This window comes from Clarias gariepinus, chromosome 1, assembly GCF_024256425.1.
Source record: "Clarias gariepinus isolate MV-2021 ecotype Netherlands chromosome 1, CGAR_prim_01v2, whole genome shotgun sequence".
Lineage (NCBI taxonomy): Eukaryota > Metazoa > Chordata > Actinopteri > Siluriformes > Clariidae > Clarias > Clarias gariepinus.
In genome coordinates this window covers 42,327,361-42,354,615 of record NC_071100.1, presented here as the reverse complement: position 1 = coordinate 42,354,615, position 27,255 = coordinate 42,327,361, and the positions used below count along the sequence as shown (strand labels likewise).

The 27,255-nt window shown below is 37.6% G+C and overlaps 1 protein-coding gene across 2 annotated transcripts in view; it reads left to right on the top strand.

Moving 5' to 3' along the window:
• The window catches only part of chd8 (chromodomain helicase DNA binding protein 8), a 62,475-nt gene extending 38,062 nt beyond the window's left edge, over window positions 1-24,413 (top strand). The window contains exons 20-38 of one of the 2 annotated variants that reach the window (XM_053482809.1): window positions 344-514; window positions 603-893; window positions 1,918-2,138; window positions 2,602-2,804; window positions 13,719-13,875; window positions 13,960-14,049; window positions 14,142-14,245; window positions 14,360-14,483; window positions 14,571-14,646; window positions 15,637-15,917; window positions 16,028-16,260; window positions 16,466-17,101; window positions 17,217-17,332; window positions 17,963-18,184; window positions 18,286-18,381; window positions 18,516-18,617; window positions 20,272-20,382; window positions 20,645-20,755; window positions 23,500-24,413. In XM_053482809.1, the coding sequence (XP_053338784.1) occupies window positions 344-514; window positions 603-893; window positions 1,918-2,138; window positions 2,602-2,804; window positions 13,719-13,875; window positions 13,960-14,049; window positions 14,142-14,245; window positions 14,360-14,483; window positions 14,571-14,646; window positions 15,637-15,917; window positions 16,028-16,260; window positions 16,466-17,101; window positions 17,217-17,332; window positions 17,963-18,184; window positions 18,286-18,381; window positions 18,516-18,617; window positions 20,272-20,382; window positions 20,645-20,755; window positions 23,500-23,871 (3,717 nt within the window). In that variant the 3' untranslated portion in view covers window positions 23,872-24,413. The remainder of the gene's footprint in view (window positions 1-343; window positions 515-602; window positions 894-1,917; window positions 2,139-2,601; window positions 2,805-13,718; window positions 13,876-13,959; window positions 14,050-14,141; window positions 14,246-14,359; window positions 14,484-14,570; window positions 14,647-15,636; window positions 15,918-16,027; window positions 16,261-16,465; window positions 17,102-17,216; window positions 17,333-17,962; window positions 18,185-18,285; window positions 18,382-18,515; window positions 18,618-20,271; window positions 20,383-20,644; window positions 20,756-23,499) is intronic. The other variant, XM_053482893.1, reaches the window with a different exon arrangement.
• Window positions 24,414-27,255: the final 2,842 nt, after the last annotated feature.

Sequence of the window (27,255 nt, the reverse complement as noted above, 5' to 3'; positions counted from 1 at the left end):
CTTTTTTTTTCTTTTTTATGAAGCAGTTAGGAGACTAGGCTGAAGGTTTTGATATAAATTTTGTGAAGGAATGTGCAACATTAAGCAAGATTTTCATATTCTGCATGTTGCAAGGGACTGTGTATTCATATTGGTTCTGATATCATGCATAGTTCAGCAATGTTGTGCAAAAAAACGTGCCAATGTTATTTTAATCAAATATTTTGGTCAGGAAGCAACCATATTGGATTTTATGTTATCAGAGTTTACATTTTTAGTAAACCATGTAACCATTTACTGTAAAAATACTGTATACATTTTCAAAAGCACTACAAATTTATTTCTCTGGTGGTTCTTTTTTCAGGCCCAGGCACGCTGCCATCGAATTGGCCAATCCAAGGCAGTAAAGGTTTATCGTCTCATCACCAGAAACTCCTATGAACGTGAGATGTTGGACAAAGCTAGTTTAAAGTTGGGACTAGATAGGGCTGTGCTTCAAAGCATGAGTAGCAATAAAGACAGTAGCGTCAATGGGGTAAGTGTTTGACTTCTGTGTGTATTTTCTTTGTTTTAAATATGTCAAAACATACATAAAATAGTAATGACTGAATTGAACAAATAAGGTTCACCAGTTTACCAAAAAGGAAATTGAAGATTTGCTAAGAAAGGGAGCTTATGCTGCTATTATGGATGAGAATGATGAAGGGAGCCGTTTCTGTGAAGAAGACATTGACCAGATCCTTCAGAGAAGGGCCACCACCATCACCATTGAGAGTGAGGGCAAGGGATCTACCTTTTCTAAGGCCAGCTTTGTGGCATCTGAAAATAGGACTGATATTGCTTTGGATGATCCAGAGTTTTGGCAGAAGTGGGCTCAGAAAGCAGACATTGACTTGGACACCATAAATAGGAAGGTAGGGATGTTTTCATTGGTAAATATTCTTTAATTAACAGTATTGTATATAAAAAATGTTTTTCTTTCCAACCAGAAACTATTACCTATGTAAGGATATACAGTATAGTGTATCTGTCCATCTATATACACACAATATTGCCAAAAGTATTCTCTTACCAGCCTTCACATGCAAAATGAACAACATGCATTCAGTAAAATCCAATTCTTAATCCATAGGATCTAATATAATGTTGACTCACCCTTTGCAGCTATAACAGCTTCAACACTTCTGGGAAGGTTTTTCCACAAGGTTTAGAAGTGTATTTATGGGAATTTTCGACCATTCTTCCTGAAGCGCATTTGTGGGGTTAAACACTGATGTTGGACGAGAAGGCCTGGCATGGACCTTGCTTTGTGCACTGGTGCGCAGTCATGTTGGAACTGGTATAGGGTCATTTTTTCAGTTATTCTGCTCAGCCCCTTACTTCCAGTTTAAGGACCCCCTAAGGCTTCAGCATACCAAGACAATTTGTGTGAACAGTTTGGAGACGGCCCCTTCCTGTTCCAACATGACAGTGCACAAAGCAAGGTCCATAAAGACATAAATGAGCGAGTTTGGTGTGGAAGAACTTGACTGAGTTCTGACCTTAACCCGATAAAACACCTTGGGGATGTCAGTTCTGACCTCACAAACGTGCTTCTGAAGGAATGGTTAAAAATTTTCATAAACACACTCCTAGACCTTGTGGAAAGCCTTCCCAGAGGAGTTAAAGCTGTTATATTTGCAAAGGGTGGGCCAACATCATATTAAACCCTATGGATTAAGAATTGGATGTTACTTGTGTATATATACAGTATATTAAAACATGTACTGTATATATACACACATATATGTATAAAACATATGCCATGCTCGATAATAATAAAATTACATTATGCCAATAAGAATTATGTCAGTATATTTGATCACCAATAGCATGCCATATCGTACACTGCGATCCTGTTTCTTTGCTATTCCTTAATTTTTGCTACTTTCTTTATAGAATACCCTTGTGATTGATACTCCACGTGTAAGAAAGCAGACACGACAGTTCTCTTCTCTTCGTGGGGAGGGTGGTGATCTTTCAGATTTAGACAGCGATGATGAGTATCCACCCCAAAATTCTCGCCAGGCCAGAGCCTCACGCCGTGCTGAGCGTCACTCTGGTGGCGGCTATGGTCGCACTGACTGCTTCAGAGTGGAGAAACACCTGCTGATTTATGGGTAGCCAACGGTTTTTTTGTTGCAAAAAAAAAAATGCTTTTGTTTATCTAAAGCACTGTGACATGTAGTAGTCACAGTGTCACAATTTTTAAGGCTTTACGTTACTTTTTAGACAATAACTCTGCAAGATTAACTATTAGGTGTCAAGTATTTTTTTTACATAGTTTTTTTTTTTTTTTTTTTTTTATAGAAAAGCAGTTTTTTTACTCGCATTGCAAACATCCAAATGCACATGTATTTAGTGGGCTAAAAAGAAGTTATCTGATTTTAAGTGTAATTGCAGCTTTATCAAATGACTACAAGAAATAACTAATATGTGTCTGTTTGGATGGCCAAAAACCTTTAACCAAATATTTTCTAATGCATTCTAGTCAGGACTAGTTATTTCAGGTTTCTTTTTTTCATATCTATTTAGTTTTTTTCCTATTGGAAAGTTCAGGCTTTTTTCCACTTTTGTTTCCAGATGGGGACGTTGGAATGATATCCTGTCCCATGCTAGGTGTAAGCGTCGTCTTGGAGAAAAGGATGTGGAGACTATATGCAGAGTCATTCTAGTCTTCTGTCTGCTACATTACCGTGGAGATGAAAACATCAAAAGCTTCATATGGGAGCTGATCACTCCTGCAGAGAATGGCCAGGAACAAAGTACCCTCCTCAACCACTCTGGTACGAGTTTAAAATCCAAAGTTTATTTTTAAAGCCAAAAACAGTCAACTAGTTTATTTAATTAATGAAAGTAAGTTTAACAATAAGAATATGTTCACATTTTTATAGGCTTCAATCAAACTTGTTTAAATATTCAATCAACAAAGTTTGAGGTGAATGGTTGCTAAGAGTAACCTTGCACCATGTAGATACAAGAATTTCCCTTCACTTGAACTAAAGGCCTTGCCTAAATCTGTTATGGCATGACGGTCCTTTTGAGCACAAGGGGAGGTTCATAAAGACAATGCTTTACAAGGGTTTGTTTGAAAGCACTTACGTGACATGTACTGAGCCCTTATCTTATTCCCATAAAGTACTTTTGGGATGAAGTTCAGTGGCAGGTGTGTATCAGGCCTCCTTACTCAACATCAGTGTACAGATTAAATAATGTTTTTGTAGCTGAATGGGGGGGAAAATCCACAAACATTTTTCCTTTATGGTTTGCATTTTATTTGTATGAACCGCTTGTGATAGAAATTTCAGGTGCACATAACACACACAGTACTGGGCTGATAAGTATTTACCCCAAAATTCATGCAGGCCCAAGCAAAAGTCTTAGGCACGTACAAAAATATGGCATAAGCAAAAGATGTTTATTTGCTCTTTATAGAAAGTTCTTTTATGCAGAAATGTTTTTAAAAAACATTGTTTGCTTATGCCATATTTTTGTATGTACCCAAGACTTTTGCACAGTACAATAAGTAAAACAGTTAGGTTTTACTGAGCTTGCTGGAGAATATGACTTCTTTTGGTAACTTTGTCACACTCGCTTTTTCTATTTTTATTAATTCAATTCAATTGAATTTTATTTGTATAGCGCTTTTAACGATTTACATCATCACAAAGCAGCTTTACACAATCAAAAGAATTAAGTTTGCATGAAATGTGAATGTGTATGAATCAAAATTATATGATTGTCCCTGATGAGCAAGCCTAGGACGACGGCGACAGTGGCAAGGAAAAACTCCCTGAGATGGTAATAGGAAGAAACCTTAAGAGGAACCAGACTCAACAGGGAACCCATCCTCATCTGGGTAAAAACAGATAGCAGGGATTGATGTGCATAATAATATGCGAGACTGGAAGTTCAGTATAAGAGGAGATGTGTAAGATTGAAGTCCATTTTGTTCCTGGAGGCTCAGGTAGACTGTGAGAAATTCCAGTCCTGAACTATTGAGCGACTGAAGTCACAGGCCCTCAGAGAACAGCTGTCTGCATCAGTCGAGGACAGGACCACCTTCATGGAAAAGTGGAACCAACCCCAGTCACCACACGCATTCCAGGCATACCACACGGGGGTATCCATGTGATGAGATCTCCAAACAGAAGCAGGACTCCAGGATGAGTTAGAGAGGTCCAGCGGGCAGAGGGGGTCTGGATCACTGGCAGCTTAGGAGCGACATGTATAGCTCGACAGAGAGATAGGTAGAGGAACAAGGAGAGACAGAGAGAGGATAGAGCAGAAAATCAGAGAGCAAAAGAGATGGAGAAATAACACTTGGGTATGGTCACAGTCGAACAATGTATAAGGTGAATGTATATTTAGTGCAAGCAGAGACTCCGGCAGGACTAACTGTGACAGCATAACTAAAAAGGGAGAGCCAGAAGGAAACACAGACATGAGGGCGTCCAGAGATGTAAAGCAACCGATCACCTCACCGTCAACAAACCTGAGTGATCAATGAGAGTGGGGAAGACAGCATCTAAACATACCAGTTCACCTAATACTCTACGTCCATGAGTCCCCCAGATCTGCTCCTTTACCTAAGGCAAATCTATTTATAAAAATGCCTGGACTTAAACACTGAGACTGTGTCTGAGTCCCGAACACTATTTGGAAGACTATTCCATAACTTTGGGGCTTTGTAAGAAAAAGCTCTGCCCCCTGCTGTAGTTTTAATAATACGCGGTACTGACAAGCAGCCTGCATCCTTTGATTGAATTAGGCGTGGCGAATTGTAAGAAACTAGCAGTTCACTCAGATACTGCGGCGCGAGACCATTTAATGCTTTATACGTCAAGAGTAGTATTTTAAAATCGATGCGAAATTTCACAGGAAGCCAATGCAATGTGGATAAGATAGGGGTGATGTGCTCATATCTTCTGGTTCGAGTGAGGACTCTCGCTGCTGCATTCTGGACTAATTGAAGCTTGTTTAAGCACCTTGTTGAACAACCAGACAGTAAGGCGTTACAATAATCCAACCTAGACGTGATAAAAGCATGAACTAGTTTTTCTGCATCGTTTGGTGACAATATATTTCTTATCTTGGCAATATTTCTGAGGTGAAAGAATGCTATCCTGGTAATATTATCTACATGTTCTTCAAATGAAAGGCTTGAATCTATAATCACACCGAGGTCTTTTACTGTTGCACTTGATGGAACAGAAAGGCCATTTAAAATCACAGTGTGATCAGAAAGCTTACTTCTAGCTGCTTGTGGTCCTATGACTAGAACTTCTGTCTTATCAGGATTAAACAGAAGGAAATTAATTAACATCCAATCTCTTATGTCCTGCACACATTGCTCAACTTTAGTAAACTGTTTTTTCTCATCTGGTTTTGCTGAAACGTATACTTGTGTTTCATCAGCATAACAATGAAAACTAATACCATGTTTACGAATTATGTTGCCTAGAGGAAGCATGTAAAAGGAAAAAAGCAGTGGGCCTAAAACAGAACCCTGTGGAACACCAAACTCAACTTGAGAACATGAGGAATGGTCACCATCTAAATCTACAAACTGATAACGATAAGTCAAATAGGATCTGAGCCATAAGAGGGCCGTTCCCTTAATTCCTACTACATCTGTGAAGGAGAATACTATGATCAGTAGTGTCAAAAGCTGCACTGAGGTCGAGTAACACAAGTATAGTGACACAACCCTGATCAGAGGCCACTAGGAGGACATTTACTACTTTAACGAGTGCTGTCTCTGTGCTGCGATGAGGCCTAAATCCTGACTGATACAGTTCATGTATGCTATTCCTATGTAGATATGAACATAGCTGCTGTGATACTACCTTTTCCAGAATTTTAGAGATAAAGGGGAGGTTTGATATCGGCCTGTAATTGGAAAGCTGACAGGGGTCAAGATCAGGTTTTTTGATTAGTGGTTTAATAACTGCTAATTTAAGGGATTTAGGAACATACCCACTGCTGAGTGAACAGTTAATTACTTTTAACAGGGGTTATTGCTGGAACTATCTGCTTGAGAAAATGTGTCGGTATAGGATCTAATTCACAGGTTGACGATTTTGAAGAGGAGATGAGTGAAATTAGTTCTCTCGCTTCAAGGGGAGTAAAGTATTCTAGGTTCTGATGTAATGTGATTTAATTTATCATCTGTATCACTTAGATTGTCTGGTTTCAAAGCCTGAATTTTTTGCCTAATATTTTGTTATTGAAAAAGTTCATGAAATCCTCACTACTGTATGTTGTTGTTGTAGAGATTTCTGCAGTGGTCTTGTTTTTAGTTAATTTAGCTATGGTATTAAATAAAAATCTAGGATTATTTTTGTTATTTTCTATAAGAGTGGAGAGATACATTGACCTAGCAGCACTGAGAGCTCTTCTATAGTTCAGGATGCTCTCCTTCCATGCTATTTGGAAAACTAACAATTTAGTTTGACGCCATTTGCGTTCTAATTTCCGAGCGGTTTGTTTTAGAGTGCGTGTGTGATCGTTATACCAAGGAGCGAGTTTCTTATCTCTAATCATTTTTCTTTTAACTGGAGCTACATTATCTAAGCTATAACGAAGTGTTGACTCTAGATATTCAGTCGCTTGATCGAGTTCTGTGGAATCAAATGGCGATCCAATCAAAGTTGATAACTCTAAAAGATTATCGATAAAGCTCTGTGTGGTATTTGATGTGAATGTACGTTTAAGGCGGTAGCGAGGTGCTGTGCGTACTTTATTACTATGAGACACTTTAATCATGACAAGACAGTGATCTGATATAACTTCAGACTGTGGAATTGTAATTATGTTTCTTATACTTAATCCGAAGGATAATATTAGGTTTTTTGTTTCCATCTGAAACTGGTCTGTCTTGTACTATATATTTTTTTCTTTACAGCCATGCGTATATTCAGCTGTAATGTTATTTATATATAAATTTTTAAGTTATATATGGAATACTAAATGATTTTGTACATAATTATGCAGACATGATAAATATGTATAACAAAATTGGTACAGTATATAATATGGTGCCTAAGACTTTTGCACAGTACTGTATGTATATATTCATTATCATAAAAGAAAACACAGCCGTTCTTACAGCACTTACCATCACTGGGAAAACCATATAAAAGTTAAAATCAAAGATTAACATTTATACATCATTAGAAAAACCTAATAGTTGACTACAAAGCAATGGAAAAAGACTCTAAATAGTTAAAATTGGACAAAATCACCTTGTAAAATGTCAACACAGTCCTTATAGACAAACCACAAAACCATACCACCCAATTCAAGCATAATAGTCACAAACACATGAAACTAAATTACTTTTGCACACACACACCGCACCCACAAAAACCGATGTTGGTGTTATCCTAATCAACTCAACCAACATTCCTGCTGCTGTTTGCACAACCCTTAACCGTTTGTCCTGATACATTTCATGCTTGTTGCATCTCCTGTTTCGTATATTTTTTCATTAACTGACCTCTGTTATGTCTAATACTATATTAACCCTTGCATACAAAGAACATTTAAGTCAAACCAGTTTACATTTGTGGAGTTGCATATTATCTGATTATTGGTATTAATTCAGTGATATGTTTAACTCATTGGACTGTTAATGAAATTGCTTATTTTAAGCATTCCATGGAAGGATTTTTACTTTAATTTTTTTATTTTTAAGTAGTTGAATGTTAAGGGCATTGCTAAAAAGCCCAGCAGCCACAGATTTTTGGTGCTGATATTTAAACTGACAATTTCCTGATTCGTATCCCAGAGCCTTAACCACTAAGCTACCACTGCACCCATATAAACCCCTGCACTTGCACAGCAGTATGTAAATTCTGCCATGCAGTGCTTGGGGAGATGGCTAGGACTATGTAAACTTTTATTGTCACTTAAAATGGAAGCATATTAGTCTCTCGGTCCAATGTAATGTAAAAGCAGAGTGGGGAGACCACCTGTTTATTAAACAGGACGTATTATGGAAAAATAATGGACAATTTAAGCATTTTAGGAATAATAACCTTTGTGCCCTGCCACAGTGCAGTAACTAGTAGTTACATGTAAAGTCATCATGTCATTAGCTAAAATTCCAGTCAAAGTTTGATTTTATGTAAGTTACTGTAGATTGGAAAGTAATGTAGCACCTTGGTGTAATCAAAACTGTTTGTTGCTTCAACAAAGTTTTTTAATCACTCATAAGAATCTAGGTCATGGTTAGGGATGTGTTAGGGAAGTAAAGTTACCTCTACAAAACATGAAAATGACTGAGCAATGAGTAAGTGACTAAAGTTCACACTGATCCACTAAAAAATATTTAAAAACAGTTGTAATTAAGTATCTTTTTTCAAATGATTGAGCATTAGAGATGGGTGGGGGGGATATTCAGTTATGGATCACGATTTGTGTGGCGATATCATGTATTGCCACACTGACTCCAAAATCACTGATGAAAAAAAAATTATAATGGAGATAAACCAGTTGTTAAGCTAATCACCAGAATTAGCTGGTTTCAGTTTGGTTGGCCAGGCCGGTAATCGATTGATCAGCCATATATATAAAAAATTAGAAGCTTCCGAGTGGTGCAACAGAAATGCATTTTACGGCATTTTTATTCTCCCAACACTGAGAGCTAATTAGTATCAAACTCACTTAGATGCTGCCCTTGTTTTTATGTAAGAAAACTGTTATGAGGAAGGGGCATATTCTATTTAATCTAGTTAATTAATCTTTTTTAAGGTTTAAAATGGTAACAAAATTGGTGTCTAAACAAGCTTGGCAAATAATTTCACTAATATCAAATTAGGACATTTATAAAATTATGATACTTATAGAAGTGCAACTTTTTTTTTGTTTCATCTTCAGTGCCCTTGCTGATGGAAGGAGGTTTTTACTCAAAATCTCACGATACATGGCCCCATTCATTTTTTCCTTTATACGGATCAGTTGTCCTGGTCCTTTTGCAGAAAAATAGCCCCAAAGCATGATGTTTCCACCCCTATGCTTCACAGGTGGTACTTGTGAAGCATAGGGGTGGAACTCAGCATTCTTCCTCCTCCAAACACGAAGTTCTATTTTGGTTTCATTTGACCATATGACATTCTCCCAATCTCCGGTGGATCATCCAAATGCACTCTAGCAAACTTTAGACAGGCACTACAGGATTTGCGTCCCTGGCAGCGCAGTGTAGCTGGTAGCCTTTGTTACTTTGGTCCCAGGTCTCTGCAGGTCATTCACTCTGGGGGGGTCCCCCGTGTGGTTCTGGAATTTTTGCTCAAAGTTCTTGTGATCATTTTGACCCCACGGGGTGAGATCTTGCGTCGAGCCCAGCATTTGGTTATCAAAAACCTCCGGTTGTGCTGCAGGATGGCAGAGCTCTGAGGGAACATATTAAACTTTTGTTTATCTGTCTTTTCTTTTTATTCTGTTTTGTTTATCCCGCTCTTTCAATATAGTCGCAACTATGGAGTATGGTTTATGGTTAATTCTGCGTGAGCTACAGATGTCTGTATGCTAATAACTCACTGCTCGTTAGACCTAGAGCTGCTGGCCATTAAAGTTAGGCCATACTACCTCCCCAGAGAGTTCAGCACAGTACTCCTCGGAGCTGTTTACATCCACCCGCAGTCTGATTAATCATGAGCATTAGAGGAACCCAAATGTGCTTTTATTGTTTTTGGGGACTTTAACAGCACATTACTTTTACCACCAGAGAAGAGCAAACTCTGGATCACTGTTATACTCCTTTCAGAGACTGCTATAAACCTGTCCCCCAGCCTGCTTTCGGAAAATCAGATCACTGCTCAATTCTATTGTTGCCAGCATACAGACAATAGCTAAAACAAGGTAAACCAGTTTTCAAGTAGTCAAGTAGGCTTTTATTATTATTCCAACCATATACAGTTCAGTACATATTGAAACGAAAATAACCTTCATCCAGGACCAAGGTGCTACATACATGCAACAACATAAAACAACACCACAACTCTACTGGAACCAGCTAGCTAAATAAGAGACCTAATTAGCTGACTAGCTCAGATATGACAGATTATTTTTTACTTTTAAGTTAACCTAAAAACTACTTCTGTACAGAAAAGAGACAAAAATAGACAACAGACAACAAAGTGCACTTTCATAGACATTTACAAGTGGACCAGGGAGACAGATGAGGTGTTAATGGACTGCTTTGAAACAACTGATGGCATCTGTATGGATAGATGCATTTGATGGCAACATTAATGAATACACTGACTCTTATGGGCTACATCAGTAAGTGCATTGATGACGTTGTTCCTAAATCCACTGTCTGCTTCTACCCTAACCAAAAGCCGTAGGTGAATCATGAAACTAAGCTGAAAGCACGGGTCTTCAATTCGGGGAACCCTGATGACTACAAAGCTGCCAGATATGACCTCAGGAAGGCCATTAGGGATGCCGAGAGAGAGAGTATAAGGGGAGGGTGGAGTCCACTCACCACAGTCAAGATCCCATACTGTATCACAGATTATAAAGGAGCAAGCAAGAATGTGTGCCACTTAGTGCAACACTTCCAGACGTGCTTAACACCTACTACACTCGGTTTGATGTGAGCAATACAGCTCCTGCCACTAGACCACACGTAAATAGGGCCAACCTTATTGCGCATTATACTGTGTATGGTTGTGTATGTGACACATAAAATGAAATTTAAAGACCCTATACTTATTCTGGCGATGGTCGAGGTGAGACGAGCACTCAAAATAGTTAATCCACACAAAGCCTTAGGACCCGATGGCATCCCGGGCTGGGCCCTGAGGGCATGTGCCGACCAACTTACAGGGCTACTCGCCAGTATCTTCAAAATCTCTTGAGTCAGTCTGTGGTCCCTACCTTCTTTAGGGCATTCACCATTGTTTCTTTTCCTAAAAATCAAAATATTTCTTGTCTCATCTACCATTGGCACTAACATCAGTCATCATGAAGTGCTTTAAACATCACTTGAAGCATGCTCCCGTCCATATAGAATGTACATCACACACGATGCCTGCAGAAAGCACATGGCATCATCCAGGACCACAACCACCCCGCACACAGACTTTTTTGCACGCAGACTCTGTTGCCATCTGGCAGGTGGTACAGGAGCCTGTACGCATGCACGCACAAGAGACTAAAGAACAGTTTCTATCACTAAGCCGTTGGGATTTTTAACTGGAATGGATAAATAAGTGATGTTATAAATACACCACACATGTTTCCAGACACTAAAAATCTTGTTTAAAGATATAGCTCTAAATAAAGCTTTAGACACTAAAATTCTTGTTTTAAAGGAATGGCTGCACTAAATATAAAAGTGTTTTGTTTAATGTACAGTATGTTATCATGTGCAACACACACACACACGCACACACATGAACTTGGTTGTCATGATGCACACTGTGTTGGTCTACAAATTTAGTTTCTTCGTTTTGCCCTTTTTGTATTGTGTTGATTCACAAATTTTAATACAGTATGCAGATTTTTTTGTGACGTTTTTAAGATTACCTGTGAGATTTTTCATTTGTAGAGTCCCCGTAATTTTATTTAATCATAAACACATAATGCCCTTTACACTCTGGTCTGGTTTTGCTCCTGACTGTCCCACCCACCCTTGGCTTTGACTTCATCTTAACTGCTTAAATTCTAGGTCTTGTCTTGGTCTCGGTTTAGGTTTACTTGACTATAACACTACGACTTGGAATGATAAGTAAATTATTAAACTTGGTGTGTAAGGCAATTTTATGCCAAAAAATCCTAGTTAAATCTTCTTTAAAGCCAATCTAAATATGAAAAAATTATGTTCTTGTATGCACCCCGCACTTGGCTAAGACTCCTATAGCTTGAATTACTGCATCCACGTGACATGTTATGGAGGTGATCCAGGTTATGAAGGTGTTATTCAAAAAAATATTCTTTGATGCCATTTTTCAGCTCCTCTTTCAAGTGTTTCTCATCTTCCTCTTGAAAATAGCCCTCTGGGGTTCAGGTCATGCATTTTGGCTAAACAATCAAGCACAGTAATATCATGGTCAACAAAGCTGTTAATTTGTTATTTTGGCAGAAAAAGTATCTGCTGAAAAACTTAATTAGCATTTTCATGAAGCATCAGCTTTATCAGTGTAGGCAGAAGGAAACATGAAGTGCTCTAAAATCTTCTGGTAGACAGCTGCGTTGACTTCGGACTTGATAAAACACAGTGCACCAACACCATCATATGGCCTGGCCGCTGTGGAAACTTGAAGCAACTTGGATTCCGTACTACTCCAGATTCTATGATCTGATTTTCAAGTAATTGCAAAATTTACTTTAATCTGGTAAGAGGGCTTTTGGCCACTGATTAACGGTCCAGTGTTTCCTTTCTAGCTCATGTAGCTCAATACACCACACTGCAAATACCTACATCAATTAACTCTTGTGACTATATTTTGGACAACATTGCAGTATTTCCCGTTTGTACCGATCAGTTTGAGACATGTACAGTATTTAACCATATGAATAAAAATTTACTTAAAATTAAATATTCTAATAGTTTGAGATTTTTAATTTTTACATTTTTTGAGTTGTAAGCTGTCGTAATAGAAATGAAAACAAAAAAGCTTGAAATAGTTCACTTTACATGTATTTTTTAAACACTAGAAAAAACAGGAAGTATTTCAGTGTATCAGTTTCTCAGATAAACTGAAAAACAGGAAACATCTTGGGTGTGCCAGTAATTGTCGCACATGTGGTTTTATTTGTGTGAGTGAGTTGAGTATGAGCTAACTGACAAAATGCAGTGCCTTGAAAAATATTTATACCCCTTGAACTTTTCCATGTTTAAATGCGTTACACCCACAAACATAAATGTATTTTATTGGGATTTTATGTGATAGACCAGCACAAAGTGGAACATAATTGTAAAATAAAAGGAAAATGATAAGTGGTTTTAAAATCCTTTTTACAAATAAGAATCTGAAAAGTGTGGTGTGCATTTGTATTTTGCCCCCTTTACTCTGATACCTCTACCTAAAATCCAGTGGAACCAATAGCCTTCACAAGTCATCAAAGTCCACCTGTGTGTAATTTAATCTCAGTTTAAATGCAGCTGTTCTGTGAAGCCCACGGAAGTTTTAAAGAACATAAGTGAACAGACAGCATTATGAAGCCAAAGGAACACACCAGACAGGTCAAGGATAAATTTATGAAGACATTTAAAGCTGGGTTAGGTTATAAAAAATATTCCAAACTTTAAACATTTCACAGAGCACTGTTTAATTCATTATCCGAAAAATAGCAGGAGCTGTCTGGTGTGTTCCTAAGCATGTACTATTAACACTACATTTACACTATTGAACCTTTGTCAGGTAACATTTCTTATTACGTTTTTTCTTTTCCATCTATTTCTGAGGTGATTTAGCCATGTATGTATGTCCACAGCTGAAATATTGCAAAATTTTATATGGTCTTTATATGCTAACCTATGGCTGTCTAGGAGGCATTTCACAGAATTAGCATTGAGCTGTCATTGCATAACGTCAATGAATGTTCATCAGTGGTCGCTTAATTATTGTATGTGTCTTGTCAAGATCTGTCAACTGCGGGGGCACTATTTGTTAGCCGTGCTTATACCCTGCAGATCACAGCTTGTGACTTTATTTAAACTTTTTTTTTTTTTTTATCGTTTACAGGCCTGTCCATTCCTGTGCCCCGTGGAAGAAAGGGGAAAAGAGTCAAGGCTCAGAGTTCTTTTGATGTGCAAAAGGCGGATTGGATACGCAAATATAACCCAGATACTCTTTTGCTGGATGACGGCTATCGCAAGCATCTCAAACACCAGTGTAACAAGTATGTGTTCTTTTTTTAATGTCAATCCTTTTTTAGGCAACTTTTGATCATGTGCCATCTCTTTATAATAACACTTGTTCCCAGGGTATTGCTGCGAGTACGTATGCTGTACTACCTGAAGCAGGAAGTTATTGGAGAACATGTCAATTCTATACTTGAAGGGGCTGACAGCAGGTCTCAGGCATCACTACTACATTTCTTTTGCAAGCATTTATCCATATCAAGGTTTACTTATACGCATATATCTAATATGATCCTTTATTCAGGGAAATTGACATTTGGCTGCCTGAAATGGAACAACAGGATGTCCCATCAGGCTGGTGGGATGCAGAGGCTGATCGATGTTTGCTTATTGGAGTGTTCAAACATGGTAAGCAGATTGTTTTGTTAGTGTGTTTCTAGTTGAGGGGATATTAAAGAAAAGAAATCATATGCATCAGAGTCATTAAACTGCTGCCGTCCCTCTCTCTTCCATCTTCGTTAGGATACGAGATGTACACCACAATGCGTGCTGATCCCTGTCTGTGTTTCCTGGAGAGATGTGGTCGCCCTGATGACCAGGAAATAAAGGCTGAGCAGCATTCAGCAGATCCAGATTTGAGAGATGGGTAACCTGCTAATTTTTCTTTTCTCCGTGAATAGCAACTTTTCAGATGCATCAAAGATTTGATTTGATTTCATTACTTGTTTTATAGAGGTGTCTATGATAGATTTTCAGAGGATCCAGAATTCAAGCCTTTAATGAGGCACAGCAAAGAAGTGTTTGAAGAGGTAAGGTCTCTTATTACATTGAAATAGGCCATCAGATCTGATTCTGCATTCCAGCTACATGACTTTTTCCTTTTCACAGAGTCCAACACATTAGTAATGTACCAGTATAATATTTCTGTATTTGGCTGTTAAAGGCTGCTGTATTAACAGCAGTAACACAAATAATTGTGCATACATGTTTCCTTTTTTTCCTGTGGTCATATGTTTGTTGTAGAACACTGATGGTAAGCACTGCAATTATCTTAACGAAGCTTCTCAAAACAGTTACAAAGGGAAATAAAACAATCAGTGAAATACGTTAACAACTTTAAATTACAACTTAAAATTATTGAGAATTATACTGTATATGCTGTATGTAAATTGTAACCACAAATTTGCTGTTGATCTTAGTTACAGCAACAGGTTTTTGCCTAATTTGGATCTTTTTGTTTACAGACCATTATTATTTTCTTAGCATCACTGTTGAAGTCTGAGAAGAACAAATTGAGGCCAGACAGTCCTATCCTCTTTCCCTTAAATTAACTCTGTTAGAACAATGATTTGTCAGCAAAGCTATGAAATATGTAAAAACTGTTAAATCTTTATTTATTGAAGGTTGGACAAAATCCAACTTCTTGAATAAGTACAGTAAAAATGTAAGTGTGTATATGAAGGTAAGGAAATGAGCAAGGCAAGGTGATATTTAGGAACTTAATGAACGTACACATAAAAACTTAGGGGATGGGGAATAAGCCCATTCTGTGTCTAATGTATCAGATAAATAGCATTTATTTAAATATGCTTTATACTTACACCTGTCTTGGAAAGCAAGCATTTCTTTTAACATGTAAGTAGCTTCTAAAAAAATGTTTTTATATTCATATATTACTTTATAAGTTGACTGGTTGTCAATCTAAACTGATCAATATATTATCTGATAAAAGAATACACTTTACTAAGCAAAAACACACATCTGCTATAATTTGTTTGCTTTTTTGTTCATCCCTCTAGACTGATCCTGGCAACATGGATGAGCTCTTTGTGGAGGATCACTCAACATATTCCACTACTGTGCCAGTTGAGGCACAATCCTCAGGTCCAATGGGGAGCAGTTTTTGGCCAACAAGCTCCTCTCTCACAGCTCGATTACGGAGGCTAATCACAGCATACCAGCGTAGCTACAGACGAGAACAACTCAAGATGGAGGCAGCAGAAAAAGGAGATCGCCGCCGCCGCCGCTGTGAACAGGCCACCAAGCTTAAAGAGCTTGCGCGACAAGAAAGGCAGCAAAGGTAATTCTTAAATTTATTGTTTTTTTTTTTGTTGTTGTTTTTTTATGGGACACATTTTTAATGACATCCACAATAATATTTGCCAAATAAAATAAATGTATGTTTTTCAGGTGGACTCGTAGAGAAGAGTGTGATTTTTATAGGGTAGTGTCTACCTTTGGTGTGGAACGTATAAAAACTGAGTTGGAAGCCAAAGAGAGCAGCGAGGCCAAACTGGACTGGACACGTTTCCGTACATATGCGAGACTAGACAAGAAAACAGATGAGAGTCTAACCCGATACTTCCATTGCTTTGTGGCTATGTGTCGCAGGGTCTGTAACTTGCACCCTGGCCATGGAGCAGGTACAGTCCTTTTTTAATTTTTTTATGATGTTATGAGTGTTTTAATTACTTTGATTATAATTAAATTATAGGTATATAATAAAAATTTGTAATAGCCAGGATTAGGTGATATGACGATATATGCTACATTGCATTGCTGAAAATATTATGACACCAATTCCCCAACCATTGTTTTTATACATTTTCTTTTTTTTTTTTCTGCCAGAATCTCCAGACTTGGCCAATTCTTTAGCTCCCATTACTGAGGAGCGAGCCTCACGAACACTTTACCGAATAAGCCTCTTGTCCCGCCTACGTGAGCTTGTCCTTACTCACCCATCTCTAGAGGAGCATCTTGCCCTGGCACCACTCAGCTCTGATCTACCCAACTGGTGGAGTACCCCACAGCATGATCATGAACTGCTTTTAGGTGCTGCCAGGTGTGGCGTAAGCCGCACAGAGCATTTTATATTTTCAGACTCAAAGTTCTCGTTCATTCAAGCCCGTCATGAATATGTCCAGCAGCAGCAAGCATGCCTTGCTGCGCAAACCCTCACACACAGCCCACTACACCAGGAAGACATTGTTAGAGAAGTCAAAATTGGTGATGAGAGCCAAGTTTTGGAGTCTATTTGCTCATCAGGGCTTCCAGGTATATCATTTTCGCACTCTGATGGCAAAAGGAGAGAACAAGTAGGCTGGTCCTGGGATAAAATCAGAAGTGGTGGAAGGAAACAAGGGGAGACGGATGGAGTACCTTCAGACTCTGACTCCGATTCTGATTCTGAATCATCTACCTCTTCCCATCGCTCTCCAAGTACAGATGTCAGTGGGGACAGTGATGCAGAGAGAGATGAGCAGGGTAAGGTGTGGTGGGTGGGTTCGTGAGTGCGTGCGTGCGTGCGTGCGTGCGTGCGTGCGTGCGTGCGTGCCTTTAATGATGATATCTTTGCCTGAATCCTGGAGTCTTTCTGCAGAACCAGTGAAGATCTGTGATGCAGATGAAGAGAACAGCACCCATCCATTCACTTCATCTCAAGATGGTGCCCGACCAGAAACACTAAGTGATCCAGTCAGAGTTGACTGGCCTAAGGTATTCCCTTTCTTTTATTATTTTCTCTCTCTCTCTCTCTCTCTCTCTCTCTCTCTCTCTCTCTCTCTCTCGCGCTCTCTGTTTTGCTCTTTTTCATATAGTGCCTTCAGATAATAGAGTCCCCTTCAGTTTTTCCCCTAAGTAATAAAACAGTTTTTAACTATGATAAACATTTTTCATTAATTTAAAGAAAATATTTGGTCATTAAAAGCAGTGTTTTTCAAAACATTTTGAAACTGTATTACACTTATAGTATGGAGGCATCTGTCTGCTATCGCTTAATTAGATTGCAAAAGACATGGGAGTCAGTTTTGCATATTGATAATAAACAAAGCAATCAAATTACCCTACTGATGAAAACATAGGCCCAGTCTAAGTTAACTGTTCCAAAGAATTACATTTAAAAAGCACTTAAGCGATAGCATACAGATGCCTCCATACTATAATTTTAATACAGTTACAAAAGCAAGGCTGTGTTTTTGTTTTTTCATATAGGAAAACTGTGGTGGTTTAATTTTTGGATCATACTGTAAATGGATTTATGGTTAATCAGCTGATTAATGTCGAGAGATTAGTTGGGCTGGACATGGGGTGAAAATTATGATACTTACAACATATTTTTCTATGTAGGATCGTGTATTAATAAACAGAATCGACAACCTTTGTACTCTGGTTCTGACGGGGCACTGGCCAACTGGGCGACGATATACCTCAGATCCTCAGCTTGCTCTAGCTTATGATGAGCAGGGTCTTGGAGATGACTTGAGCCACATGCGCACATCCCGCAAAGGCAACAGTACCCTTTCTGGACAGGATGTAGGAGAAACAGAATTTACTGTCAAACTCTTGAAAGTGAGGAAGAGTCTTGTTTTAAATTGCTGGTAAACTGTCATTGATGCCATATTTACAATATGTATATTATTGAAGAAAATTCATTTTAAATGCGCTTTTAGGAGGAAGGACTGAAATTGACCTTCTCCAAACAAGCTTTAATACCTAATGGATCAGCAAGAGGGACAAGTGTACGACGACGGCGCAAAGATCAAGAGGTATTGTAGGCACTCTCCAGGACTATCAACCGTCCTTAAATTTTTTCACCACCATTAAATCATATCAAACATGGCACATGCCTTGATGCAGATTTTTCTTTTTTTTTTTTTTTTTTTTTTTTTTTTTTTCATAGTCATCAGATACAGAAGGAGTACTCTGTACCCCTCGTAAGAGGGACCTGCCCAACTGGCTCAAAGAAAATCCTGAATATGAAGTTGAGGGTGACATGCTAGAGGTGTGAGGAGAACTTGACACTGTATAAGCACTAGTGTGTGTGTGTGTGTATACACTCACCGAAAGGATTATTAGGAACACCAAACTAATACGGTGTTTGACCCCCTTGCGCCTTCAGAACTGCCTTAATTCCACGTGGCATTGATTCGACAAGGTGCTGAAAGCATTCTTTAGAAATGGCCCATATTAAGGAGAGCATCTTGCAGTTGATGGTGCACAAGGATTATTAGGAACACCTGTTAATTTTTCTCATTAATGCAATGATCTAATCAACCAATCACATGGCAGTTGCTTCAATGCATTTAGAGGTGTGGTCCTGGTCAAGACAATCTCCTGAACTCCAAACTGAATGTCAGAATGGGAAAGAAAGGTGATTTAAGCAATTTTGAGCGTGGCATGGTAGTTGGTGCCAGACGGGCCGGTCTGAGTATTTCACAATCTGCTCAGTTACTGGGATTTTCACGCACAACCATTTCTGAAGTTTACAAAGAATGGTGTGAAAAGGGAAAAACATCCAGTATGCGGCAGTCCTGTGGGCGAAAATGCCTTGTTGATGCTAGAGGTCAGAGGGGAATGGGCCCGACTGTACGCTGTAGAGTTACTGTACTAAAATGGCCCCCACAGTCACCAGATCTCAACCCAATTGAGCATCTTTGGGATGTGGTGGAACGGGAGCTTTGTGCCCTGGATGTGCATCTCCATCAACTGCAAGATGCTATCCTATTAATATGGGCCATTTCTAAAGAATGCTTTCAGCACCTTGTTGAATCAATGCCACGTAGAATTAAGGCAGTTCTGAAGGCGAAAGGGGGTCAAACACTGTATTAGTATGGTGTTCCTGATAATCCTTCAGGTGAGTGTGTGTATGTGTGTATGTATATGTATATTATATATATATGTATATTTTTATATATATATATATATATATATATATATATATATATATATATATATATATATATATATAAAATTAGGAGATTGGGTACAGTACATATAAATCTCAACTGTACCTCTAGAGTTACAGTTCAGGCTTAGATTATCACAATAATCTCTTGGAGTGACAGTAACTGACTAAAGATGTCATTAGCTAGGTATTTAACTATGGAAGATTCATCTTTCTTAAATGTAATGAAACATAAATGTAATGTTCAAGACCTCCTTTTATGCATTTGGTTATGCTGAGTGACATGCCCATAGAGTCCTAATAATTGATTGTGGTATCTCCACTCAGTTGTGCTAGAAACCTATTGTTCTTACAGTGTGATCAACTTAAATTAGGAAAAGTCTTTCATTTAGCTCACATTTAGCCACAGAGGCAAACTGTGCTGGAAAGCACTGTGTGGGCTTGAAGGAGAGGTGGCATGAGCCCATGTCTAACTAGTAATATTGTCTTACTAAATCAGACGAAAGAAAACATGAGATAAATAAGAAAGTTATAAATTGTAGTCATTGGTAAATTCAACACCTTACCCAAATTTTATAGTTAAGCTAATGTTAAAAATGAGTGACAGCAAAAATTATGTTGCTTCTGTAACACTTAACCCAAATATATACTTGAGCCAGCATATCTTAAAAAGTGACTGTGTCCCATTTCACTTTACCACCACATTAACTTGAACATTTATTCTGATAAGCTCTCTCTTGATTTATCACAGCTGCTGGTGAACAGGACCAAAAGGAAAAGGAGAAAAAAGAGAACAGAAAAGGAACCAGCATCAACTGGCAGCGAAAGGGTTAAGGTTATAGACATGAAGACTGGCAAGAAGGTTAAGGGAGAGTATTTACTATTAACCAAACAACTATTTTATATATTAGGTTTTAAACTTTTTATAAAAATACACTTTTTGAATATAAAAAATATGCAGTCATCAATGTGAATGTTGAGATGTCTGTCACCCTGGACTTGTTTTCTTTTAATTTTTACATAAGTAAAACTGATGTGATTAGTTAGAAGAATTTGTTATAACGGTAAGCAGTCCTATGTTAAGAGTTTCCTTAATTTATCTAATATTTGTTTATTTATCTTAGGTTCAGTATGGAGGCGTGTATGGACCTGCACTGCAGGACCTAAAGGAGTATCTTGAAGAGCATCCTGACCATGCAGTAGCACCAGAATGGGCAGACACTGTTCGCAACTCGGTTAGTATATTGCATATTAATTAAGTTTTAAATTACTTGAATGTAATGCATAAAATGCATTAAACACTAATGCAAGTACACTCAAATTAAATCTGAAAGATTTTAAATCCCATTATACTGTACTAAACATGGCACCTAAAATAATAAATTAGTTATTTAAAACCTGTTTACAAAATCAGAAAAGATTAGGAGTATCATGTGGCATTGACCTTGTTACTATAGATGAGACTACTGTTGTTGTTTTTCTTGTCTTTTGTGAATAATTTAAACAGTGATTGTTTTATACAATAGCAGTCTGCATTATAAACATTATTTTGCAGATATTTTAGCTGTAGTATAGTAAAATAATGTTGATTTTACCTAATTGTCTTACTTCCCACTGTATATGGGGAACCACACAAGACCTGCCAATCTGATCTGCTCTTGGCAAAGTTGCTTACATTCTTCCAGTTGCTTATTTTTTTCTGCTTCTAGCACATCACCTACAAACTCTGTTTGCTTGCTGCCCAATACATTTCTTGACAAGTGCCACTGTAACAAGATAATCAATATTATTCATTTTCCTTTTGAGAGTATTGGAATATCCCAAAACTATTTTTATTCTTGCTTTAGAGTAAACATTTTGTAACATATTGTACTATATGCATTACTACTGCATTAATAAAAAAATTATCAAAAACCCTACTTTTGTCTGGGTTTTTGGTAAATTTTCTTTTTAAGTCATTCTATTTTTGTGTTTACTGAAATATAAGTAGATGTACTGTACGTGAATGTCGCGGTTCTGTGGGTCGAGCCTCAGTAGTTGCAGTGTCATCAAAGGTGCACAGGTGTGTGCAGAGCAGGTGAGACTAGCTGCGCTGGGCAGGTGGCAAGGTGTAGGCAGAGACAGTAGAGCATTAGCGTTCAGTATTCTCCTAGGGGAACAGAATTTGGAAGCGCTTAAATCTATGGAGACAGGAGGTCCGTGTAAGTTATGGCTCTAGTTGCTACTCTCTGAGTAGAAGCAAGAGAGCCTTTTAAAAGGCTGCACGGACACTGAAAGCCAGGATTGCTGATGACCACCTGCCTGGTGTGTGCAATGTGTGTGTGAGAAGCACACGTGAGTGGCCCCTATTACAGCCTGTGACATTTGGAAGGAAAAAATCGGCCAAAAAATTTAACCCTTTTAAAATAGCAACTTCTTTTCCACATCTATAGGATATCTTCAGACATTGTGTAAGTCTGGGTATTAGATCATTTATAAGATTTCTTCCAGGCAGTGTATGTTGTGTCTTTGGACTTGCATGTTTAGGAAAATTATTTGTTTATTTATTTATTTTGTAGTTGGGGCGATCAGGATGTCTGTGTGTATTTTGGGTGCTCTGGACTGACTAGGATAGTCTTTCTTTTTTTTTTTGATGTTGGCAAATCCACCTGAACGACAAAGTACTTTTATAAAAATTAAGTACAAAATTAATACTGTTATAAAATAAAATAAAAGATTCCCCCAATTATTTCTTTTTGCCTTCCTTTGTGGTACTGGGGCTTCAACTCCCAAGATTATGAACAGTAACTCCAAGCCAAAGCCTTAATGTTGCCACCGCTGCCCCAAAATTAACAAAACCTCCTGTAATTTTCAGTGTATATGACATTATTATTCACTATCATTAATATGAATCACTTTAAACAAAACTGACACAGTTCTAGCATTTATGGCGGTCTAATCTTGAGTTCCTTTTGCAGTTCCTTTATCTACTTTTTAATCGTAAAGTTTTCCATATTATTGTGGGGTAACAAATAGATGATATGTTACTGTTAAAAAAAAGTGAAAAAATAAAAGTTGAAGTTGAAAAATCAAATTTAAACAGAAAAGAAAACCCAATTTTATTATAACAATAAATCTATTAACTTTTTATTCTTTGTCTTTCGGCTGTTCCCTTTCAGGGGTCGCCACAGCGAATCATCTGCCTCCATCTAACCCTATCCACTGCATCCTCTTCTCTCACACTAACTAACTTCATGTCCTCTCTCACTGCATCCATAAATCTCCTCTTTGGTCTTCCTCTAGACCTCCTGCCTGGCAGTTCCAACCTCAGCATCCTTCTACCGATATATTCACAATCTCTCCTCTGAACATGTCCAAACCACCTCAATCTGGCCTCTCTGACTTTATCTCCAAAACATCTAACGTGGGTTGTCCCTCTAATGAACTCACTCTTGATCCTATCCATCCTTTTTACTCCCAAAGAGAACCTCAACATCTTCAACTCTGCTACCTCCAGCTCTTCCTCCTGTCTTTTCTTCAGTGCCACTGTGTCTAAGCTGTGGAGCATTGCTGGTCTCACCACTGTCCTGTACACCTTTCCTTTCATTCTCGCTGATACTCTTTTATCGCACAACACACCTGACACTTTTCTTCACCCATTCCAACCTGCCTGTATCCGCCTCTTCACCTCCTTTCCACACTCTGCCTTGCTCTGTACCGTTGACCCTAAGTACTTAAAGTCCTGTACCCTCTTTACCTCTGCTCCCTGTATCCTTACCATTCCACTTTGGTTCTTCACAACGATCACCTGTTTATTATGCTAAGATTATGCAAATGCTAATTTTAATTTCCAAATTAAATGAATTAAAATATATATTAAAAAAGAATCTACCAAATTAAAGAGTAAAAATTAGATTTGGCCATATACAGCTTGAATGAATAAAGGTCAGTAACAATTAAACAGTGCTAACTTTCTTTTTCATTATTATTACTATACCAGGGCTTCCTGCCAGAACATTTCTTCCACCGACTGCTGACTCTGCACACCACAGTGTCCAGACAGAGCCACAATTACCTTATCAACCCTTCAGCCCAATCTGACACTCATGTAGAGGATGGTGAAAATGAGACACTGGTTTCTGATGGGGTTTATATCATGGATGACGAAGATCTGGACAGTAGTGCTTTTACTACTTCACACCACTTCATAACTTCTGCATATAATACCAAGATGGAGTCTAGTTCTTTTGATATGGACAAAGAGCATGCTGGGTCACCAATTGGATATGATAGCTCTGATAGAGAGGCTATTTTGGATGATGTAATTATGGCACCAAAAAATTCTGATTCTTCCTCATGCTCAGAAGATTGACCAGATCTCATTCACCTGAGATCATATAATTATTTTATTGTGTCAGCCCCCCAATTTTTTTTTTTTTTTTTTTTGTAGCTGCTCATGAAAAATTTCAAGTTCTTTTGTTTTTGCTGATTTTTGTTTTGTGGCAGCATCATCAAATAATTTAATATGTATGATTACCCCATCATGCTGACTTTAATCCCAATAAATTGTGTGTACTCCTCATATGTTAATCTGTTGTTCAGCATTCCCTTCATGTTCTGTGACTGTGGGGAACCTCTGGCTGGACTGTCTGTGGAATGGCTTGCTGAAGAGTTCATATTTATATTTTAAGCTGAGCCACGGTGGTACCTCAGTCTGTTTTAACCGTGCCTATGTCACAAAGAACATGGCTTTAATTTTTTTTTTTCAGTGAGTACTGCAACCAAGACTTTTTGATGTAATGTACAATGTATAGTTGGTAATATTAATGCGAAAATATTCTTTTTTTTTTTTTTTTTTTTGATGAATTGACTCCAACTGTCTGATGTAAACATGAGTAATAATCTACCATGAAATCAGTCTTGTGTGTTTTTTGTTTGTTTGTTTTTCTGGTGGCCCTGAAATTTGCACTGCACCTTTATAATGATGCAAACATTTAGAACAACAGAAAAATGTAAAATTTTTATGTTTATGATAAGTAATTAGGTTTTCATGACATTTTTTTGTCTACATCAGAATATTTTTTTAGCCAAGCAATTTTGGAAAAGGTCATGTGCATACTTGATTAATGTGGAATTAATTTTAAATCAGGCATATTGTAATATAATACAGAAAATGGTTACCAATGGGGAGAGGCATTCAAATGTAGGAATACACATTTGTGATTACAATTTGTGTATGATTAAGAAGTATCCTACTCAAGAGTGCTGTTGTGCTGAATATCAGTTTGGCTGTGATGCAGCTGTGGCGTAGCTGTCGACCAACAGTTTGCGCAATAAAAACACCTGATGCATATACTGTATAAACACCCCACTGTGGCTACCACCACTCAACACCAATATTGGTCATGTTAATCAGAAATTACGGGCTTTTACAGTTAAAAAAAAAAACAAATTTCTGTCGCTGTGCAGTCTTAAATGAACACGGACAATTAGTTTTATCTGGTCGTATTCAGCTTGATAAAACTAAAAATATCCAAGTAAAAGATCTAACAGCATGTCAGGAACAAATGTAAAAAAAAAAAAAAAAAACCCTGTTGGAAAAGGATCACCTCTTGTGTCAGTATTTTATTGAACCAACTTTGGTTTGCAGTGAAAAACACTCCATGCTTTATTTGAATGGTGAGCTTTATTGGATTTCTGCCAGATATTTATTGTTGTAACCAAATAATTAAAATTTAGACTCGTCAAACACGTTTTTCCATGTGGCCTCAGAATCAAGCTGTGTGCAAAGGACAGTCATGACTGCATACATTTCTTGTAACCCACAAGCCTTATTTGTGGAGAAAAATCCATCTCCTGACTTTATCCCGAGACCTTTTGACAGTACCCTGCCACCCATAGTTGATTATTTGCTATTATTGTCTAGTATATTATTATAATCAAGAAGATAGCTGATCACAGTTGAAAGTCAAATGGCTTTGTGTGCCATTGAGAAGGTAATTAGCTTCACTTGATTCACTACAAGACATTTTTAGGAGGGGGCGATCCATTTCCATCTCTGTGACTACTTACAGCTGCATAAAACTGTCACTCTTCATTTAGGATTGCAAAGCAACAAAATGCAATTATAAGGGGTGGTGATTCTTTTCTATACCCACAATATATACTCAAAGTATTTAGTCAAAATATCTTTTTTTAGCATATGCAAAGTCATTCCACATACTGTAAATCATAAAACTTCTTAAAATATATGCTAACAAAAAATTTAATGTTTATTTTCTTTTCCAACTGAGGTTCGATATCCCCATTTTTTCCAACAAATCTTGGATGCCTTCTGCATTATTATTATTTGCAAGAATTCAGTCTCATTTATGATTGCTTTAGCATCTGAAATAAAATTCAATAAGTATCGCTTCCTCTGCGATAAATAAATGTTTGAGGTCTGAGTTTGCTGATCAGGAATAAAAGCAAAATTTCCCTCTTAGAAACTCATCTCACTTAATGTTCTCAATTCTGCAAATGTGCAAAAAGTATAACACACATTTCTTCCAACTAGAAAGAAATGATTGGACCAAGTCTTTACATGGCTAACATTTTCCTCTGGAATGGATTGGTTCACAGCACCCCTTTCATTCTGATTGAAAATTGGTGGTCACATTTTTATAAAAAAAAAAAAAAATTGCTGCTATTCTGACTTTAGTGGAATATTGTGGTCCATGTAAATGCAGCTAAAAAAACAATGGTATGTACATACACAACTGTGCAGTTGAAATAAAAAATCCTTAAAAACATTTCTTATTAGTCACTCCACATAGTTCATGTTAAAAAAACTATAGTTTGGGCTAGAAGGTTAGGACATTACTTTTTGCATGACAAATATTCGTTTATTGGACGATTCTTTTTGGTTTATCAGTAAAAATATTTTCAGATACAGTACATTTCAGAAAATTGTCAAAGCTTTAGCAGTTCTGATTGATATTTTGATTCAATGTAGTCATTATTTATGCCAGTCAATAGATACAAGAATAATGACAGGAAATATTTACTAGGATATCATTTCAGGAATTTAAGTTTTAATGTTCTTGGCTATGACAATCGTTCTGTCGTATCTAGTTCAATTCAGAAAAGGCTCTTAATTAGCTGATTTTTTTTTAAATCAGGTATACTGGAAGCTGAGAACACTGGGCAGGTGGTCCTCCAGAAATTGGGTTGAAAACTAAGTGTTGAGGACTAAGGTGTATTTAAATTTCTGACTTAGAACTGTACATAAAACACACTGTGAACAGTTAGGAGACATGGGATGGAAAAATGAGAATACAGAGGTCTAAGCACTGACTAACAAACCAAGTGTGTGTGAACAATTTTATCTCTAGCAATGTTCTAAACCTAGGTTAGTTGTTGACTGAGACAACTAGGTTTCCCTCACAAAAGAGCAACATCTGCTTTCATGCCAGTCTAAACAAAAACGCACACAGGAAATGTTCTATTTTCATCTTGCTGAGCAAAAGTTATTTCCTGTTTCAGTACCTAATAAGCAGACACTTTTGCCATTTGAGCAGAAATACCCCATTAATGAGTTAAACACATTACAGCTGGTCTGCCCCTTCCTGTTTAGTATTAAGTCAACTCAAGAGAACTGAATTAGGCTTTTATTGTCATTCTAACCATAAACAGATTAGTACACAGTGAAACAAAACATCGTTCCTCCAGAACCAAGGTACTACATACAACATAAATTACCAACATAGATAATGTT